At 42.3% G+C, this 22,135-nt stretch overlaps 1 protein-coding gene across 2 annotated transcripts in view; it reads left to right on the top strand.

Annotated features, from left to right (window-relative positions):
* The window catches only part of dhx30 (DEAH (Asp-Glu-Ala-His) box helicase 30), a 79,356-nt gene extending 57,348 nt beyond the window's left edge, over positions 1-22,008 (top strand). The window contains exons 15-19 of one of the 2 annotated variants that reach the window (XM_080194465.1): positions 10,761-10,920; positions 15,198-15,355; positions 17,940-18,043; positions 19,528-19,667; positions 21,464-22,008. In XM_080194465.1, the coding sequence (XP_080050591.1) occupies positions 10,761-10,920; positions 15,198-15,355; positions 17,940-18,043; positions 19,528-19,667; positions 21,464-21,687 (786 nt within the window). In that variant the 3' untranslated portion in view covers positions 21,688-22,008. Of the gene's footprint in view, positions 1-10,760; positions 10,921-11,344; positions 11,457-15,197; positions 15,356-17,939; positions 18,044-19,527; positions 19,668-21,463 lie in introns of those variants that run through there. The other variant, XR_013887732.1, reaches the window with a different exon arrangement.
* The last annotated feature ends 127 nt before the right edge of the window (positions 22,009-22,135 follow it).

A 22,135-nucleotide genomic window follows, 5' to 3' on the forward strand; every position in this document is an offset into this window, starting at 1 on the left:
CCTAATGTTTATGCCACTTGAAGGGTTAACTGTGCAGAGGCTGGGATGTTTTTGGCAAGACTGCATAGTTTCCCGTCATCCTCTAGCCTCCTGTGAATCATCTATTTCTCATCAAGGCAGTCTTTTAATTTGTCTGCTTGATGCTGTCAAATCAGGAAGAGACTCTGAGGTTTATTTGAATAAGAAGAATGAATCCAGTTTTTTTTGACTGTGGAGATTGCTCCACATGCAAATGCAGACTGTTCATGCAATATTAATGTTTAGAGTAAAAATAAACCAATTTGCAATGTATCAATGTAAGAAAAGCTGTGGTATTCTACCCAGGCTTTTGTAACATGATAACCAGAATGATTCAAATCTATCTAGTACTTGATCTATGTGAAACTGTATTGATTTTGTGTTTAAATTGCTCCATTTGGGATGTGCTGTTGTATATACTGTGCGTGTGTGTGTGTGTATATACTGAATGCCTATATATATATATATATAGTGTGTATGTGTATGTTGTGTGTGTGTGTGTGTTTATTTATACATATGGGGTGTATGCACGTGTATTTCAGTAGATTAGTTCACGATCGAATATTATTCTCCTCAAAACTCTGCCAAATCCCTAAAGCTTTTAGCTTGGGCATTGAGGGACTGGCACCAGAAAGATATCGTTCTAAAAACCTAGCCAGTTTGCTAGGTTCCTTCAGGGAGAGGAACCCTCCAACCTCACCTAGTTGCCCACACGCAACCCATATCCCCTGAGTTTCTCCCAGTGACCTCTGAGTCTCTCCCTGAATTAGCAAAGTGAGCAGCCAAATTACATGGCTTCCTTTCTGTGAAAAGGGTGATTGACAGGAGACCAGAGGATAATGGGGAAAATGTAACACCAGTTCTGAGTCTCTACACCATTAAAAAAAAATCAGTTTTTCACAAGTATATTTGTATAGTGCCTTGAACATAGGAAAACATCCTGAGTTGTTTCATAGGAGTGTAATCAGAAAATAAAGCACGTTTCGGGCAAATGATTGAGAGTTTGATTAGAGATGATGTTTATTTGGGATGGGCAGGAAATACTGATTATTCAAAAACACTCACAATCTAACAAGAAGTTCAAATCAGTTGAACAATAATTAATATTTCTGAATCTGCCTCTGAATGTCCAGAGAACAGCTTGCAAAATGATTCCTGGACAGTCAGCTCCCTAGTTCACTCCTCCCTATTTTTGACAATCTGCTGCTATCCATTGCTGTTTCTCCTCCTCAATCGTCTTTGCTGCTGTAGAATCAGTTACCCCAATTCTAACAATGGGTGCATTTTGACCAAAATTTCTAGTTAACTATTATTTCAAAAGGCCTCCATCTGTATCCAAACCATATCCCCAGACCTTACCTAGTGAGCTGTAGTGAAGATCAGAAAAGACCTGGGTATGGATTTTCTCATGATGTGGAGATGCCGGCGTTGGACTGGGGTAAACACAGTAAGAAGTCTGACAACACCAGGTTTAAGTCAAATAAGTCGGTTGGACTTAAACCTGGTGTTGTCAGACTTCTTGCATGGATTTTCTCTCAAGTTTAGCTTTAAATTATCAGACATGTTTGGACATCGAGACCACATTCCTGGATTGGATTACATTGAAATGAGCCATAAGGTTCTGATTCTGTCTATAAGATTTGTTCCTCGGTGTGCTGTGGGAATAAAACCTAAAAAAATGTAGACTTCCTTCTTCCAGCTCTCCCTCACTTCCACCTCCCTTGTCCCCTTCACATTGTTAAATTATCAGACTGCTTGTCAACAGGCAGCACTGGATGAGCAGAAATTTCTTCCAATTAAAATCAAGAAGACTAAAGTCATTATTTACCCAGATACACACACACACCCTCCCCAGGGGGGAGTACGATAGAATGAGAGAGGAATTGGCAAATGTAGATTGGGGGCGCAGATTGGTCGGTAGGTCTGCTGAGGAACAGTGGAGGATCTTTAAGGAGATCTTCCTTGGTGCTCAGCAGAAATTTATTCTGATGGTAAAGAAGGATCGTAGGAGAAGAGATAATCAGCCGTGGATAACGAAGGAGATAAAGGAGAGTATTAAATTAAAAGCTGATGCGTTTAGAGTGGCTAAAAGTAGTGGTCGAGAAGAGGATTGGGAGCGGTTTAAATATCAACAAAGAATGACGAAGAAGTCGATAAAGGAAGGATAGACTATGAATCTAGGCTAGCGCTAAATATAAAAAAGGACAGTAAGAGTTTTTATAAATATATAGAAAGGAGGAGGCTGGCTAGGGTGAATGTTGGACCCTTAGAGGATGAGAGGGGGGATTTAGTGGTGGGGGATGAGGAAATGGCTGAGGCCTCAAATAACTTTTTTGCTTCGGTCTTCATGGAGGAGGACGTGAATAGTTTGCTGGGTGATAACGATGGAAAGATGGTAGGAGTGGAGGGCCTGAATGAGATCATTGTTACTAGAGAGGCAGTGCTCGACAGACTAGAGGGACTGATGGTGGACAAGTCCCTAGGACCGGATGGAATGCATCCAAGGGTTCTGAAGGAAACGGCAGAGGTGATAGTGGATGCCTTGGTGATTATTTTCCAAACCTCGCTGGATTCCGGGGAAGTGCCGGAAGATTGGAAAACGGCTAATGTTACGCCACTGTTTAAAAAGGGTAGCAGGCAAAAAGCAGGGAATTATAGGCCGGTTAGTTTAACGTCTGTCGTAGGAAAAATGCTTGAATCCGTCATCAAAGAGGAAATAGCCAGGCATCTTGAGAAGAATTGTTTAATAGAGCAGACGCAGCACGGATTCGTTAAGGGAAAGTCGTGTCTGACGAATTTATTGGAATTCTATGAGCATGTGTCTAGTGCGGTGGATAGAGGGGAACCAGTGGATGTGGTGTTTCTCGATTTTCAGAAGGCGTTTGATAAGGTGCCGCGCAAAAGGTTGTTACAGAAGGTTAGGGGGCATGGAGTTGGTGATAAGGTGTTAGCGTGGATAGGGGATTGGCTGTCAAAGAGGAGGCAGAGAGTGGGTGTCAATGGGTGCTATTCAGATTGGCGGTTGGTGACTAGTGGAGTGCCCCAGGGATCGGTGCTGTGGCCTCAGCTATTTACCATTTATATAGATGATCTGGAGGAGGGAGCCGAGTGTAAGGTGTCGAAATTTGCTGATGACACAAAGATAAGTGGAACAGCAAATTGTGCGGAGGGTGTGGAAAGCCTGCAGAGGGATCTAGATAGGCTGAGCGAGTGGGTGAGGACCTGGCAGATGGAATACAATGTTGGCAAGTATGAGGTTATCCACTTTGGTAGGAATAATAGTAGGAAGGACTACTACTTACAGGGCGAAAAGCTGCAGCATGCTACGGTGCAGAGGGACCTGGGGGTCCTTGTGCATGAGTCGCAAAAGCCCAGCCTACAGGTGCAGCAGGTGATCAGGAAGGCAAATGGGATGCTGGCCTTCATAGCGAGGGAGATTGAATATAAAAGTTGGGAGGTCTTGCTGCAACTGTACAGGGCACTGGTGAGGCCGCAGCTAGAGTACTGTGTGCAGTTTTGGTCGCCGCACTTGCGCAAGGATATTTTGGCCTTGGAGGGAGTGCAGAGGAGGTTCTCTAGGCTGATACCGGAGTTGAGGGGGTTGAGCTATGAGGAGAGGCTGCATAGACAGAGCTTGTACTTGTTAGAGTTTAGAAGGATGAGGGGGGATCTTATTGAGACGTAAAAGATGATGAAAGGGATGGATGGGGTAGAGGTGGAGAGGTTCTTCCTGCTCAGAAAGGACAGCAGGACTAGAGGGCACAGCCTCAAGATAAGGGGGGGGCGGGGTGGGGGGGCAGTTTAGAACAGAGTTGAGGAGGAACTTCTTCACTCAAAGGGTGGTGAATCTCTGGAATTCTCTGCCCGTTGAAGTGGTGGAGGCTACCTCGCTAAATATATTTAAGACGCGGGTAGATAGGTTTTTGGTAGGCAAGGGAATTAAGGGTTATGGGGAGAAAGTGGGAAAGTGGAACTGATCCACTTCAGATCAGCCATGATCTTATTGAATGGCGGGGCAGGCTCGAAGGGCTAGATGGCCTACTCCTGCTCCTATCTCTTATGTTCTTATGTTCATCCCATTCAAAGCTCTGTTTCGTAGCTACTGACTCTATCTCTCTTATCTCCTATTCCATTTCTCCTCCTGGTAACTGTCTATGACCAAGCCAGACTACTTGCAGCCTTTTTTTCATGTTTTACCCCAACTTGAGATCTTAACCACATATTTGCACCATCACTAAGACTGTCTATTTCCACCTCTGCAGTGTTGCTCAGCTTTGTCCCTTTCTAGCTCAATTGCTGCTGCAACCTTCATTCATGCTTTTGTTACCTCTAGACTATTCCAGTGCCACTCGTGGCTGGTTTCTCACACTCTGCCCATCATAGGTAATCCAAAACTCTGTTGCCTAACTGTACCAACTACTGTTCACCTGTCATTCCCTACTCTGGCTGACCTACATGCTGACCTACACTGGCTTCCAGTTAAGCAAAGTCTTGATTTTAAAGCCCTCGTTCTTGTTTTTAAATCGCTCCATGGCTCTCCTTTTCTCTGTTTTTATTGATGAATTCAAGATTGTTATTTTGCTGTTCTCATACCAGGCACTATGGTATTATTCTGAGAGACATTGCAATTTATCCAGCACAGAGGAAAATCAGTCAGCGCAAGGGTTCCTATTGCTGGCTCATTGATAAAACTATCTAATTAGTTCTACTCTCCTGTTCTTTTCCCATAGCCCTTTTTGTCTACATGTCTAATTCTCTGTTGAAAATTACTCCTAAATTTGTTTCCACCTCTCTGCCAGGCAGTGCAATCCAAATCACAGCTCACTATCTTTAAAGAAAAATTCTCATCACCTTTCATTTGCCAATTATTATAACATGCCAGAAACAGTAAAAAAAACTATTTTGTGCCTGTCTTCATTGTAGAAGAAACAAGTAACAATCCCAGAATACTTGTAACTCAAGAGGTGAAAGGGAGGAAATAAATTAACTAATTACAATCACCAGAGAAAAAATATTGCGAAAACATAGAACATTACAGCGCAGAACAGGCCCTTCGGCCCACGATGTTGCACCGACCAGTTAAAAAGCAATGATCCTCTAATTTAAACCAAACCCTTTCCATCCATAAACCTATCCACGGATCTCTTAAACGCCCCCAAACGAGGCGCATTTACAACTGCAGCAGGCAGGGCATTCCAATCCCTCACCACCCTCTGGGTAAAGAACCTACCCCTGACATCCGTCCTATAACTACCACCCCTTAATTTAAAGCTATGCCCCCTCGTGCTAGCTTTCTCCATCCGAGGAAAAAGGCTACCACCCTATCTAAACCTCTAATCATCTTATATGTTTCAGTAAGGTCCCCTCTAACTGTTGGAACAAAAGGCTGACAAATCCCCGATCCTGATGGGCTTCATCCTAGGATTTAAAAAAGGGCTAGTAGGTGCACTGGTTGTAACTTTCAAAAATTCCCTCAATTCTGGGAAGTTCCCATCCGATTGGAAAATAACAAATGTAACTTCTCCATGCAAAAAAAGGAGATAGAAAGCAGGAAACTTAGGCCACTTAGTCTAACATTTGTCATTGGAAAAACGCTAGAATCTATTTTTAAGGATCCTTAGAAAATCATGATGAGATCAAGTTGAGTCATCATGGTTTTGTGAAAGGGAAATTATGTTTGAGTAATTTATTGGAGTTGGAAGTAACGCACAACAGGGATAAAGAGGAATGTGTAAATGGTATATACTTTCCATTTAATTAGTGCCACATTAAATGTTACTACACAAAATAAGAGCACATTGAGGATAACATATTAGCATGAATAGAGGATTGATAAACTAAAACAAAGCAGGGATTAGAGATAAATGAGTCAGTTTCAGGTTGATCCCCCCTCATTCTTTTAAACTCCAATGAATGTAATCTTAATCAACTCAATCTCTCCTCATAAATCAGTCCTGCCATCCCAGGATTCAGTCTGGTAAATCTTCACTGCATTCCATTCATAGTAAGAACATGCTTCCTCAGACAAGGAGACCAAAACTGCACACAATATTCCAGGTGTGGTCTCACCAAGGCTGTGCATATTTACAGCAAGACGTCCCTGCTCCTGAAATAGAATACTTTCGCTATGAAGACCATATGTCTTCTTTACCACCTGCTGGATCTGCATGTTTATGTTCAGCAACTAGTGTACAAGGACACCTAGGTCTCATTGCACATTCCCCTCTCAATCTATAGCCTTTAAGATAAAATCCATTCCTGTTTTTCCTACCGAAGTAGAGAACCTCACCATTATCCACATTAAAACTGCATCTACCATGCATTTGCTCACTCAACTTATCCAAATCACACTGAAACATCTTTGCACCCTCCTCTTAGCTCTAGGGCCATTTCCTTAAGTACTCTGGGACGTAGATTATTATCAGGTCCTGGGGATCTATCGGCCTCCAATCCCACCAGTTTCTCCAACACCATTTCCCCACGAATACTGATTTCCTTCAGTGCCTCTCTCTCACTAAATCCTGTGTTCCCCAACATTCCTAGTACATTTCTAGTCCTACTTTGTGAAGACAGAGCCAAAATATGTATTTAGTTGGTCAGCCATTTCTTTGCTCCCTGTTATGAATTCCCGTTTCTGACTGTAAAGGTTTGGGACATTTGTCTTTAATCTTTCTTCTTCACATATCTATAGAAGCTTTTACAGTCAGTTTTAAAGTTCCCCATAAGCTTACTCTCATACACTATTTTCCCCTTCTTAATCAGTCCTTTTCTTCTCCTTTGCTGAATTCTGAACCATCCCCACTTCTCAAGTCTGCTGTTTTTTCTAGCCAATACGCCTGTCTCTACCTTGGATCTAACACTATCTCTAATTTTCCTTGTAAGCCATGGTTTGGCTACTTTTCCAGTTTTACTTTTGTGCCAGACAGGAATGAACAATTGTTGCAGTTCACCTGTGTGTTCTTTGAATGTTTGCCATTGCCATTGGTTACTTAAACCATCCCTATAAGTAACATTCCCCAGCCCATCATAACTGCCCATTGAAGTGGTGGAGGCTACCTCGCTAAATATATTTAAGACGCAGGTAGATAGGTTTTTGGTAGGCAAGGGGATTAAGGGTTATGAGGAGAAAGCAGGAAAGTGGAACTGAGCCACTTCAGATCAGCCATGATCTTATTGAATGGCGGGGCAGGCTCGAGGGGCTAGATGGCCTACTCCTGCTCCTATTTCTTATGTTCTTATGTTATGTTCTTAACTAACTCACACCTCATATCTTTGTAGTTTGCTTTATTTGGATTCAGGACCCTAGTCTCAAAATCAACAATCTCACTCTTCATCTTGATGAATTCTATCCCCCAGAGGTCTCTCAACTAGATTGCCAATTATTCCTTTCTCATTACATAATACCCACTTCAGGTGGCTTGTTCTCTAGTTGGTTCCTCAACGTTTTGGTCCAGAAAACCATCCTGTACTCCAGGAATTTCCTCCTCTACGTATTGTTACCAATTTGATTTGCCCAATCTGTATACAGATTAAAGTCATCCATAATTACAGATGTTCCTTTTTCACGTGCATATCTAGTTTCCCGTGTAATGCTAGCCCCAAGATCACCATGACAGTTTGGGTCTACATACAATGCCCACTGATGTTTTTTGCTCCATGGTCTTTCTCAGCTCCGTTCATAAAGAATCCACATCGTTGAAGCTAATATACTTCCTCACTAGTGCATTAATTTCTTCGTTAACCAGCAATGCAGTCTCACCGCCTTTTCCTTTTTGTCTGCCCTTCCTAAATACTGAATACTCTTGGATGTTCAGTTCTCACCCTGGTCACCCTTCATCCATGTCTCTGAAATCCCAACCATATCAAACATGTTTACATCTAGTTGTGCGATGGGGAAGTTCAATGTGCACCACTAAGAGTGGCTCAGTAACCCCACTACTGACTGCATATCCCCCACTCTACCATTGCCACTAAGCCAGAGGATTAAGCTTTGTTCAATAAAGAATGCAGGAGGACGTGGCTGGAGCAATAGCTGAAATACCTAAAAATGAGTTGCGAAACCTGGTGAAGCTACAGTACAGGGCTAGTTACATGCCAAACAACAAAAGCAGCTTTTGACAGAGCTAAAGGATCCCACAACCATCAGCTCAGATCCAAGCTCTGCAGTCTTACCAAATCCAGTCTTCAATGGACAGTTAATCAAGTAACTGGAGGAGAAGATTCCATAAGTACCCATTCTCAATGATGAGGGAACCCAGCACATTGGTGCAAAAGATAATGCTGAAGCATTGCAACAATATTTAGTCAGAAGTTCCGTGTCGATGATCCACCTTGGCCTCCTCCTGAGGGTCTTCAGCAGATTTAGTTCAGTAGAGTGATGGAAGGCGCCGTTGACAGTACTATCGAGTGCACTTACTCAGAGTTTGGATTTTGCGAGGGCCAGTTAGCTATTGACCTTATTATAACCTTCATTCAAACATGGGCAAAAGAGTTGAAGTCAAAAGGTGAGGTGAGAGTGACGAGGCAAACTTTTGACTCTGTGACATCAAAGAGCCCTATTACAACTGGAGTCACTGGGAATCAGGGAAAACCCTTTCCTGGTTGGAGTCATATCTAACACAAAGGAAGATGTTTGTGGTGGCTGGAGGTTAATCATCTCAGCTGCAGGACATCACTGCAGGAGTTAGGGTAGTGTCCTGGGCCCAACCATCTTCAACTGTTTCATCAATGACTTTCCCTCCATAATAAGGTCAGAAATGGGGATGTTCACTGAGTATTGCACAATGTTCAGTATCATTTGTGACTCCTCAGATACTGATGCCCAAATATGCCCAAATGCAGCAAAACCTGGACAATATCCGGGCTTGGGATGTTAATAGCAAGTAACATTTGCACCACACAAGTTCAAGCAATGACAACCTCCAACAAGAGCGAATCCATCTGTCTCCTCTTGATATGCAATGGCATTACCATTGCTAAATTCCCTACAATCAACATCCTGGAGGTTACCATTGACCAGAAACTGAACCAGATCAACCATGTAAATACTGTGGCTATAAGAGCAGATCAGAAGCTGGCAATTCTACAGTGAGTAACTCACTTCCTGACTCCCCAGAGCATCTCCTTCATCTACAAGGCACGATTGTGATGGAATACTCCCCACTTGCATGGATGAGTACAACTCCAACAACACACTTGAGAAACTCAGCACCATGCAGGATAAAGCAAGCTGCTTGATTTGTACCCCATCCACCATCCACTCCCTCCTTCACCAACGCACAGCGACAGCCATGCATAACTATCTACAAAACACACTGCAGCAACTCACCAAGGCTCCTTCAACAGCACCTTTCAAACCCACAACTTCTACCACCAAGGACGAGGGCAGCAGATGCATTGGAATATCAACACGTGCAAGTTTCCTTCAAAGTCACATACCATGCTGACTTGAAACATGTCACTGTTCCTTCGTTATCACTGGGTCAAAATCCTGGAATTCTCTCCCTACCAGTACTGTTGCTGTTTGTGTATCACATGGACTGAGGCAATTGAAGAAGGCAGCTCAGTACGACCACCTGAAGGCAATAGGGATGGGCGATATAAATGCTGATCTAGTCAGTGACTGCCACACGCTGAGTAAGCTGTGAGAAAGATATAAGGAATCTGCAAAGGGATATAGGTAGATTACAAGAATGGGAAAAATTGAAAAATGTGAAGTAGTCCCTTTGGTAGAAGGAATAGAAAAGCTGTATGTTATTTAAATGGAGAAAGATTACAGAACTGCTGTATAGTGAGATCTTGGTGTTGTGGTACTCGAATCATAAAAGTTATGGTGGAGATGCAGCAGTAGTTAGGAAGGCAAAGGGAATGTTGTCATTTGATGCAAGGAGAATGGAATATGGCAGTAAGGAAATTTTGCTACAGTTGTACAGGGCATTGGTGAAGCCATATCTGGAGCAGTGTGCAGTTTTAGTTTCCTTAAGAAAGGCTACAGTTGTGTCAGAAGCAGCTCAGAGGGTATTCATTTGGCTGATTCCTGGGATGAACGTGTTTTCTTATGAGGAAATGTTGGATAGACTGGGTCTATACTCATTGGAGTTTAGAAGAATGGAAGTGGTCATTGAATATTTTTTAAGGCTGTGTTAGATAGATTCTTGATTGACAAGAGTCAGAGGATATCAGAGTAAAAGGAGAGTAGAGTTGAAGCCACAATCAAGTCAGCCATGATTTTATCAAATGGCAGAGCAAGTGCAAGAGGCCAAAAGGCCTATTGCTCCTCCTAATTTGTATGTTTGTATGTACACCTATATCATCTGGCTACCAATCCACTTGTCAGTGGAGAGTACAGAATCATATAACCTACAGTGCAGAAGGAGACCATTTGGCCCATCAAGCCTGCACTGACAACAATCCCACCCAGGTCTTGTCCCATTCCCATAACCTCACAAATTCATCCTCCTAATCCCCCTGACATTAAGGGGCAATTTATCATGGACAGTTAAACTAACCCACATATATATTTGGAATGTGGGAGGAAACCGAGCACCCAGAGGAAACCCACACAGACATGGGGAGAATGTGCAAACTCCGCACAAAATAGTTGGGAAAATGAACAAAGCTCCTCATAAAGTTAAATAGCTTTCAAATTTCCCCTTGACCTTCTCTGCTCTGAAGAGAATAATCCAAACACTTATACTCTTTCCAAGTTGCTGTACAAACCCAGTTTCTGCCTCGTTCTTTAGGCTAAAGCACGTCTGAGTGGGGAGAGCCGAAGTGATCATATGGCATTTATTAAAGCTGTTGAAGGCTGGAAGAAAGTTCTGCAGGAACGTGATGCAGACTCCAAGAAAGAATACCTGGAAGAGAACATGCTGTATGCTCCGAGCCTTCGCTTTATTCATGGTAAGTTGGACAGTCTGCAATAATGAGATTAGAATTGGAGAAATTAATTTTGTATTAGGAATTTAAGACCCTAAGCTGGAGTAAATCATTTGACCCTTTGTGCCGTTCCACCATTCAGTATCATCATGGCTGATCGGCATCTCACCGTCACATTTTGCATTTACCCATAGTAAATATCTGTCTTGATTTTATCCAATGACTAAGCAACCTTAGCTTTCACAGATGGAGAATTCTAAAGATTCCCAACTCTTTGTGTGAAAAAATTTCTCCTCACAACCATCCTAAATGGCCAGTCCTTATTCTGAGACTGTGACCCCTATTCTAGGTTCCCCAGCCAGGGAAAACATCTACTCTGTTGAGCTCCTTAAGAATTCTAAATGATTCCATTAGCTCACCTCTCATTCTTCATTCTTCTAAACTCTAGGGAATATATGTCTAGCCTTCTCATCTATCCTCCAAGGACAATCCTCTCATCAGAGAACCAGTCTGTTGAATCTTTGGTGCACTCCCTACTGGGCAAGTTCGTCCTTCCTTAGGTGAGGAGACCAAAATTTCACACGTGCGGCTTCACCCATACCCTATATAATTTTAATAAGACTTTTACTCTTGTACTCCAATCCCTTTGCAACAAAAGCTAACATCCCATTTGCCTTCCTAATTACTTACTGGACCTGCATATTAACTTTCTATGATTCATGTGCAAGAACATCCAGATCCCTTTGAATGCAAATATTTCCACAGCCTCTATCCATTCAAAATATATTTTGCTCTCTCATTTTCCTACCAAAATAGATAACTGCACACTTGCTAAATTGTACATCATTTGCCATGTCCTTGCCCATGCACGCAATCTGTCTAAATCTTAGGGCGGCACAGTGGTTAGCACTGCTGCCTCACAGCTCCAGGGACCTGGGTTCGATTCCGGGCTTGGGTCATTGTCTGTGTGGAATTTGCACATTCTTCTCCTGTCTGCATGTGTTTCCTCTGGGTGCTCCGGTTTCCTCCCACAGTCCAAAGATGTAGGGGTTAGGTGCATTGGCCATGCTGAATTGCACCTTAGTGTCCTGGGATGTATGGGTTAGCAGGATTAGTGGGGTAAATATGTTGTGAGGTTACATGGAAAGGGCCTAGGTGGGATTGTTACTGGTGAGACTTAATGGGCCCAAGGCATACTTCTTTATTGTAGAGTTTCTATGAAATCCCTCCGTAGCCTGTTTGTGTTTTCCTCACTATTCACTTTTCTACCCAACTTTGCTACATCATCAAATTTGAAAACATTACACTCAGTTTGCTCATCTAATTCATTAATATTGATTGTAAGTAGCTGAGGCCAAAGTACTCATCTTTCCAGTTCCCTCCCCCAGCCTCGATAGTTATAGCCTGACAACCTGGAAATCTTCTTTGTTCAACTTTATTTTTCTGTCCATTAACCAATTCTCAATGCATGCTAATATATTGCACTTCTATCATAGAATAGAAATAATCATAGAATCCCTACAGTGCAGAAGGTGACCAGTTGGCCCATCGAGTCTGCACCAACCACAATCCCACCCAGCCCCTATTCCCATAGCCCCACATAGTGTCAGGGGGATTAGCAGGGTAAATAAGGGGCAATTTAGCATGGCCAATCAACCTGACCCACACACCTTTGGACTGTGGGAAGAAACTGGAGCACCTGGAGGAAACCCATGCAGAAATGGGGAGAAAGTGCAAACTCCACACAGGCAGTGACCCAAGCCAGGAATTGAACCTGGATCCCTGGTACTGTGAGGCAGCAGTGATAACCATTGTGTCACCGTGCCACCCCTCCTTTGACACTTATTGAATGTTTGAAATACTTTATCCACTGGTTCCCTCAAATCTATCCTTTTACTTATATCCTTGTCAAACATGATTTCCCTTTCATAAATCTATTGACTCTGCATAATTATATTCTGATTTTCCAAGAGCCCTGTTAGCATGTCCCTAATAAAATTAAAATAAAGTTTATTTATTAGCCATAAGTAAGGCTTACATTAACACTGCAATGAAGTTACTGTGAAATTCCTCTAGTCACTACAGTCTGGCGCCTATTCAGGTCAATGAACCTAACCAACACGTCATTCAGAATGTGGGAGGAAACCAGAGCACCTGGAGGAAACCCACACAGATATGGGGAGAATATGCAAACTCCACACAGATAGTGGCCCAAGCCAGAGATTGAACCTAGGACCCTTGTGCTGTAAAGCAGCAGTGCTAACCACTGTGCCACTATGCTGCTACAAAAGTTAGTGTTTTTCCCTACTACTGACATTAGGCTAACTGGCCTATAGTTCCCTGTTTTGGTTAGCACTGCTCCCTCAGTGCCACACCCGGATTCGATTCGAGCTTGGGTGACTGTCTGTGTGGAATTTGCATGTCCATGTCTGTGTGTGTTTCCTCTGGTTGTTCCAGTTTCCCCTCTCAGTCCAGAGATGTGCAGGTAGATTGGTCATGCTAAATTGCCTCTTAGTTTCCCAAGACGTATTGTTTAGATGGATGGAGCAGACAGGAGGACCTGAGTGGGATGCTCTTTTGGAGAGTTGGTGCAGACCCAATGGGCCGGATGGCCTCTTCATGCACTATAGGGATTCTATGGTTTTCTTCCTTTTTCTTAAATAATGGGGTTATATTTGATACCTTCTAATTGTTGGGAACTATCCTGGAATCTAAGAAATTCTGGAAGATTGAAACCTATGCACCCATTTTCTCTGCCATTACCTCCTTTCTAATCCTCAGATGCAGGTTGTCAGGCTCAGGGGATTTATTGCCATTTATTCCCATTAATTGTTACAATAGTTTTTTGACTTGTACTGATTTCTTTAAGCTCCTCACTTTTGCTGAAGCCTTGGTCTCCCATTATTTCCCCAGTTTTGCTATGTCTCCTACTTTGACAGACACAAAATATTTGTTTAATGTCTCTTCCATTTCCTTAATCCTCATTGTAATTTGATCTGTCTGTGCCCTAATGGGTTGACATTTGCTTTTATTAATCTCTTCCTATTCATTACCTATAGAAATTGTTGAAGTCTGTTTGAATGTGTCTAGCTAGTCTACTTTCCCATTCTAGCTGAAGTGTATGCTACTGCGAGCCCTTTATCCCTTCTCTATCTGCTCTTCTGGAAAGCTTCAGAAATGGAAATGAATTAGTAAGGCTCAACTGTGATTCTGGACCCAGTTTGTTGTAGGAAATATTGCACACTTCCTGCATCTCAAATTACCACTAGAAATTGATTAACAAGGTGCCAAAGTCTTCCAAAAATTCCAGAGGGCTGGTTAAAGCTTCTTGGGAGCACTTCGTTTGGCGATGTGCATTCCATGTGGTGATAATTACTTTGGAGAAAGTTGAATGATATTTTAGCAGGGGGTTGAGTTCTGATGACTTCATGGTAAAATTGGCAAAAGAAGTCTTTAAACTAATGAAAGCACTTGAACAGGGAAGGTGAGGAGTCCAAATGATGAAGGCACAATGACATAGTCTGAGCTGAAGCAGCTAAAACGAGAGTTGTATGAATGTGGGATAAGAGGGAAATGAACTTGGGAACTAAATGTTAAAGGGTGTAGCAAACAGATGGAAGCATGGGGTTAAAAAGATAGATTACCACAGTAGCGTGCATTAACCCAATGGCTGGAACCCCTTGCGAAGTTTGGAATATCAGTAATAAATTAGCTTTCATTTCATTATATCTATTTATCTCAATCTTAGTCAAGTCTGAGGAAGGATGTCCTTGCTATAGAAGAAGTACAGTGAAGGTTTACCAGGCTGATTCCTGGGATGGCAGGTCTGTCATATGAGGAGAGACTAAATCAGTTAGGATTATATTCACTGGAGTTTAGAAGAGAGAGGGGGAGATCTCATTGAAACTTCTAACAAAGTTAGACGTGTGCGATTCAAAAAGAATGATCCCAATGGTGGGGGAGTCCAGAACTCGGGGTCATAGTTTGAGGATAAGGGGTAGATCTTTTAGAACTGAGGTGAGAAGAAATTTCTTCATCAAGAGGATGGAGAATATGTGGAATTCACTACCACAGAATGTAGTTGGGTGTCAAAACTTTGTCCGATTTCAAAAAGAAAATAAATATACCTCTTGGGGCTAAAGGGATATGAGGGAAAGGGAGCAGGGGGGAGGATCAGGATTTTGAATTCAATCATCAACCATGATCAGGATGAATGACAGAGCAGGCTCACTCTTAATTTTTAATTTTTTTTCTTAATTTAGTTTTTTTTCTTAACTAACATGAAACTGTTTGTATTCCAGGATTGATTCTTCAATTCTCAGAAAATGTTTACAACGCCTTCTTGGTGTCAAATCCTTCAGACAGCACACGTTCCTACTCCTTGTGTAACCAGTATAGTGGGGAGGAAGAATTGATTAAAGGTGTGCTACTTGCTGGCCTGTATCCCAACCTTATCCAGGTGAGAAAGAGAAATGCCAAATATCAGGCTCCGTGTGGCTATAATATGTACTTATATTTGTATAACACGTTTTAATATAAAGAAAAGTCTCAAATTTGTATAAAGGGATGGATGCTAAAGTCAGGAAAGAAGAGAGATAGTAACTGTGTAAAAGGCAGAGAAGGAAGCTAAGCATTTCTGAAGTTTGTTCAGGAGCATTTTCTAGGTCAGTATGTTGTTGGACCAACAAGGAAGGGGGCAATGCTAGGGCTGGTTTTGGGGAATGAGTTGATAATTTGGCTAAATATAGAACTTTCAGAGTGGGAATGAAAAAGTAAGGAGATGCAAAGAGAGAGTATGAGAAAAGATTGGCAGCTAACATAAAGCAAAATACCAGAGTGTTCCATATGCATATAAATAGTGAAAGGAAGGTTAGGGCCGACTAGTGCTCAGGAAGGGAATTTGTGAATGGAGATAGAAGCTAGAAGGCAAAGGCCTGGCTTTATCTCTGTCTTTATCAAGAAAGAGGATGCTGTTAAAGTCATGGTGAAAGAATAAGTAATTGAGACACTGGATGGACTAAAAATTGTTGAAGAGAAGGCATTAGAACAGCTGCTGCACTTAAAATTGCTAAGTCACCAGGTCAAAATCAGATGCATTCAAGGAAACTGAAGGTAAGGGTGAAAATTGCAAAACAGTAGCCTTAATCTCCCAGTTCTTCTCAGCGGGTTAGGTTGGTGTTGGTACCAGAGGATTGCAAATGTTTTTTTCAATAAAGGGTGTAAGGAAAAGCCCTGCAACTTCAGACCAATCAGTTTAATCTCAATGTTAGGAAAGCTTTCTGAAACCTTAATTTGGGACAAAATTAATAATCTTTTGAACAAATGTGGACTAACTGAGAAAAGCTGCATGGATTTGTTCAAGGCAAATTGTGTTTAACTTGATTGAGTTTTTTGATGATGTAGAAGAAAAAGTTGATGAGAATAATGCTGTTGATGTGTAATACATGGACTTTCAAAAGCATATATAATAATGTAGCATGTAACACATGTGTCAGCAAAAGCCTAAGGAATAAAAGGGACATTGGCAGCATGGATACTGAAGTTGGTTTAGTGACAGAAAACAAGAGTAGCGGTGAATGGTTGTTTTCGGACTAGAAGAAGGCATACAGTGGGGTTCTTCAGTGGTCAATACTAGGATCACTGATTTTATTGGTCCATTTAGATGTAATGAATTTGAGGATAGGTATAGTCTTGTGTATGATAACTGCTTTGGGTGAGGGGGTGTAAACTGATATCGGTATAAGTTACGCCAAAAAAAACAGTGCAGATCACCAGGAGGATACCAGTGCTTAAAAGGTTAAATTATGAGGATAGATTGCATAAATTTGTTCTCGAGTTTAGGAGATTGAACTGAGATGTTTAAAATGATAAAGGGTAGATGGAGAGAGGCAATTTCCTCTTGTGAAAGAGTAAAGAATGAATGAATATAATTTTAAAATTAAACTACATCGTTTGCAAGTGAAATAAGAAAGTATTTTTTTCCACACACACAGGAAATGTGAGACTCTCCCCAAAAGGCTGCAAATGCCAGGTCAATTGAAAATTTCAAGACTCAAATTTTTGTTCACGAACGGACATTAACCAAGACTGTTAAATTGAGGGACTATTCAATCAGGAATTAAGCTATTCAATCAGGAATTAATCAGCTATTACTTACGTGGCGAAAAACTGCAGCAGGCGACGGTGCAGAGGGACCTCGGGGTCCTTGTGCATGAGTCGCAAAAACCCAGCTTGCAGGTGCAGCAGGTGGTCAGGAAGGCGAATGGGATGCTGGCCTTCATAGCGAAGGGGATTGAATATAAAAGTAGGGAGGTCTTGCTGCAGCTGTATAGGGCATTGGTGAGGCCGCAGCTGGAGTACTGTGTGCAGTTTTGGGCGCCGCACCTGCGCAAGGATATTTTGGCCCTGGAGGGAGTGCAGAGGAGGTTTACTAGGCTGATACCGGAGTTGAGGGGATTGAACTATGAGGAGAGGCTGAATAAACTAGGCTTGTACTCGTTAGAGTTTAGAAGAATGAGGGGAGATCTCATTGAGACGTATAAGATGATGAATGGGATGGATAGGATAGAGGTGGAGAGACTCTTCCCGCTCAAAAAAGACAGTAGGACTAGGGGGCACAGCCTCAAGATAAAGGGGAGGCGGTTTAGAACGGAGTTGAGGAGGAACTTCTTCACTCAAAGGGTGGTGAATCTCTGGAATTCTCTGCCCGTTGAAGTGGTGGAGGCTGCCTCGCTAAATATTTTTAAGAAGCGGGTTGATGGGTTCTTGATAAGAGAGGGGATTAAGGGTTATGGGGAGAGGGCGGGAAAGTGGAACTGAGCCACGACAGATCAGCCATGATCTTATTGAATGGCGGGGCAGGCTCGAAGGGCTAGATGGCCTACTCCTGCTCCTATTTCTTATGTTCTTATGTTCTTATGAATTACTAGAGTGGTGTAACAGGTTTAAAGGTTGAATGGCCAGCTCCTGTTCCTATGTTTTGGGCCTTAGACTGGCTACCCTTTTTAAAACGCCTGTTTCTTTTTCTCCTGTTTGCTTTGCAGCTGAGACATGGAAAAGTCACCAAAGAGGGAAAGTTTAAACCTAACAGCTTGGTCTACCGTACTAAAAGTGGCCAAGTATTGCTGCACAGATCTACAGTCAACAGGCAAGTTATGACGTGTGGAGTGGGGAAAAAGAGGAGTGACGAAGCTTGCTTATTGCATATTAGAGGATCTCTTGTGTCACTGCTTGCTTAGTCAGATAGCGATTGCGTAGTAGTATTGTCACTGGACTAGTAATCCAGAGATCCAGGGTAATGACCCGGATTTTAATCCCACCATGGCAGATGGTGAAATTTGAATTAAATAAAAATATGGAATTACATTTCCATATTTGATTGTTGCAAAAGCCTATCTGGCTTATTAATGTCCTTGAGGGAAGGAAACCTGCCATCCTTACCTGGTCTGGCCTACGTGTGACTCCAGATCCATACCAATGTGGTTGACTCTTAACTGCCCCCATGGTGGCACAGTGGTTAGCACTGCTGCCTCACAGCACCAAGGACCCAGGTGCAACTGTGGCCTCAGTCACTGTCTGTGTGGAGTTTGCACGTTCTCCCTGTGTCTGCTTGGGTTTCCTCCAGGTGCTCCAGTTTCCTCCCACAGTCCAAAGATGTGCGGGTTGGGTTGATTGACCATGCTAAATTGATCCTAATGTTGGGGGATTAGCAGGGTAAATATGTGGGGTTAGAAGAATAGGGCCTGGGTGGGATTGTGGTTGGTGCAGATTAGATGGAATGAATAGCCTCCTTCTGTACTGTAGGCATTCAATGATAAGGGCAGTAGGGGGTGGGCAATAAATGCTGGCCTTGTCAACAATGCCTACATTCCATGAAAGAACAACAAAACAAAGTTATCAAAAAGGTAATTACATTTTACCCCATTCAACAAAGTGCTCAATCTCAACTGTGCTGAGCAGTGGGACTTGTACAGGGGACTAGATTAGTCTCCATCACTCCTTGGATAGTTGTGTTAATGGGAGTTGGTGAATGCAATTACATAAAAACAAATAACTCCCTGTTTGTTCAGTTGCTTTGGCAATGGCCTTAAATCAGAAATGGGAAGAAATGAGTAAGGTAATGGTCATGTTACTGAATAAGTGTTCCAGAAAACAGGAGATCAGATTCCACTATTGAGAATTTGAATTCAGATTTTAAAATCTAGCAATATAAAACTGGAATTGGAAAAGTGATGATGAAGCTGTCAAATTATATCCCCCCCTAGGATGAAAATCTCTCCCTATATGCTCTGGCCTATCATTGTTCCAGTCCCTAATCAAAAGTGGGTAATCTTAACTGACCTCTGAACTGGCCTAGCATATCACTCAAACAAACTGCTCGAAAAGCACCCCCACCTTCTAAAGAGCAACTATGAATGATAAATAAATGCCAGACCCACATCCTGAGAAATGCTATCCTTCAGGTGAGTCACTAAAGCTCCATCCATTTGCTTAGTAACGTCGAAGATGGAATATGGTGCTTTAAGGGAGTTCTCCTTTGCCCCTTTTCCAGAGACCTGTCTCAGTGACAGGAACTTGAGTTTGGAACTGTGCTTTTGATCTACGCTAACACAATTTGTAATCCTCTCTCAGAAACGAGGAATATTTTAAAAGCCGTTGGCTGACCTATTTCACAGCAGTGAAATCCAATGGGAATGTCTTTGTCCGTGACTCCTCCATGGTCCATCCACTGGCTCTGCTGATGCTTACAGATTGTGACGTCGATATCAAGGGTAAGTACAGAGGGAGATCTGCTTTATATTCTTGATAAAGTAGCACATGATTCAGCTTAAGGCTATAGAGGGACTCAAGTTATATACTGGTGGATGCTTCTATTAGTCAAAGCCTGGTTTAACTGGCACAACCTCCACACTTGCTGGAAACTTCTATAATTATAAGCAATTTCTGTAACCTACTGTCCAACTCCATGACGAGAACAGAAGGAGATATACAGGCCAACTCATCTCTGCTGCAGTTCCTGGTCTCTGGCACCTTGCCTGAGTAAGAAGTCTCACAACATCAGGTTAAAGTCCAACAGGTTTATTTGGCAGCACGAACTTTCAGTGTGTCAAGCTCCTTCCTCAGCTGAGGAAGGAGCTTGAGACTCCAAAAGCTAGCGCTGCCAAATAAACCTGCTGGACTTTAACCTGGTGTTATGAGACTTCTTACTGTGCTTGCCCCAGTCTAATACCTGCATCTCCACAATGTTTCCTGCCCCTTCGGCTAGAAAGGGGCTAGAATTGGCCTTGGAGTCCCTGAGCTAGGGAGAGGATAAACCAAGCATGGTTCCTGGTCTTAATCACAATCCAATGACAATGGATACACACTTGATTCAGAGTCCCCCAAAGTCGAGTTTTGACAACCATTGCTGTTTAACTATGATTCATGAGCGTAATCAGACAAGAATAGATACTGAGCCAAAGCTGATATTAGGAGCTGCCAACGTTCATTGTCTAAGGTCAAGGCCTCTTATGCAAATGTATCGATGTACAAGTGGTAGCCTTCAGGAGAAGGTGGGGAAGAGGAAAATATACTTGAGTCTCTGCCATGAGAAAATAAGTGAACAAGTCAGGGTTTCAGCCACAATTGGTTTATACATTTTCAATTAGTTACCTGAAGTTCATTGACTTGAAGCCTGATACTAGGTCCTGCTTATTGGGCAACAACAGAGATGTGGCGGCCATTCATTTTGTTTCCTTTACAGTTGGTGAAAAATCGCAACCAGAGCCTGTTAGTCACTCAGTGACCTGTTCAGTTTACTGCAAAAGGAATGGAAACTAGCCTACAACACACCAGCCTTTAGAAAGTGGCATAGGGATTGCTCCGAGGAGCCACAGGACAACTTCCAATTGGGATTTAGAAATCTCAGGTGAAGCAAAGGCAAGCTTCAAATAGCATGTGGAATAATTTTAAAAAGTCAAAGTTAAGGTCACTATCTGAATGCATACAGCATTCATAAGAAGGTAGGTGGTTTTAAAGGGTGAATATAGGTAAGTGAATGTGGGCTGTTAGTATGGGATGGGATGGGATTAGTACATTAGTGAGAGTATCTTAGATTGAAGGATCAAGATTGTAGGACTGATTTAGGTGGAGCTAAGAAACAGCAAGGCAAGCAAGCATTAGTGCGAGTTGTTTATAAGAGGCCAAACTGTGGTGGTAGCATGGACACAGTAATAATCAGCTGCATGCAGTATGGTTAATAATGGGCATCATGTCCCCAACGAGCTCAACTACAAATGGAATAGACTCCAGGATAGATCAGTGGTGGTAAAACGTTTCAGGATTTTCAAGAACTATTTAAAAGCTGCCTTGGGAGGACGTTAGGCTGATTCTGGATAGAGGAACTAAGATTGATTGAACGGGCTCCCAAGGTGCAAGTGTCTTGAGGTTTAACTACTGTCAGATGATTGGTAACACCAACAGCCCACTGTATTTTTAAGGATGAATCACTTAACAAATTTACTTCTTAATAAAAAGGTGCGAGGCTCTGCATTCGTTATATTTGAATTTATTTTCAATTCTTTATCAGAGGATGGTGACACTGTGCAGCTCACTCTGGCCGATTCTAATCTCTTGCAACTCGAGCTGGACTCAAAGACTGCCCGCTTGCTATGCAACTTCCGCACAGCAGTGCACAAGATGGTAGAAAACTGTCTGCGTCATGAGCTCCCAGAAATTTCCTCCAGTATGCGTAAGGAGCATGGGGAATTGCTATCAGTGCTCGTGGAGCTCTTGAACTGCTGGTCAGAGTGACAGGTTCACTAGGATGGTAGGTTGGCAAGTTTGTATTGTATTCTGTATCAGAATTGGCTGACACAATGTACAAAAGATGAAATATATATCTGCTGTATTTAATGCTTTGAGAGATTAAAGCTGCTCTCACCTCTGCAAAATTACTTGAAACTGATGGGCTGACTAGTCTGTCATCTCAGATAATTTATAACTGATGTTTATAACAGATTGTGTGTAAAACTGTAATTGGAGTAATCTTATTGAGTGATGGCTGAAGATATCTTTCTGTAGGGCTACTATTGCCTGATCCACATGATTTAAACATTTATTTTAAAAATATACTTTTGGCAACATGTTTTTGTCTTTTTTTAAAAGATACTTCTCTCTGTACTTTTGAGTCTTTGGTGGCACTTTGGCCTTCAAGTCAGAATTGAGTCAGGGTTGATGCTACACTGCAGCTTTTCAATGC

Source organism: Carcharhinus amblyrhynchos, chromosome 8 (genome assembly GCF_965287045.1).
Source record: "Carcharhinus amblyrhynchos chromosome 8, sCarAmb.v2.hapA, whole genome shotgun sequence".
NCBI lineage: Eukaryota > Metazoa > Chordata > Chondrichthyes > Carcharhiniformes > Carcharhinidae > Carcharhinus > Carcharhinus amblyrhynchos.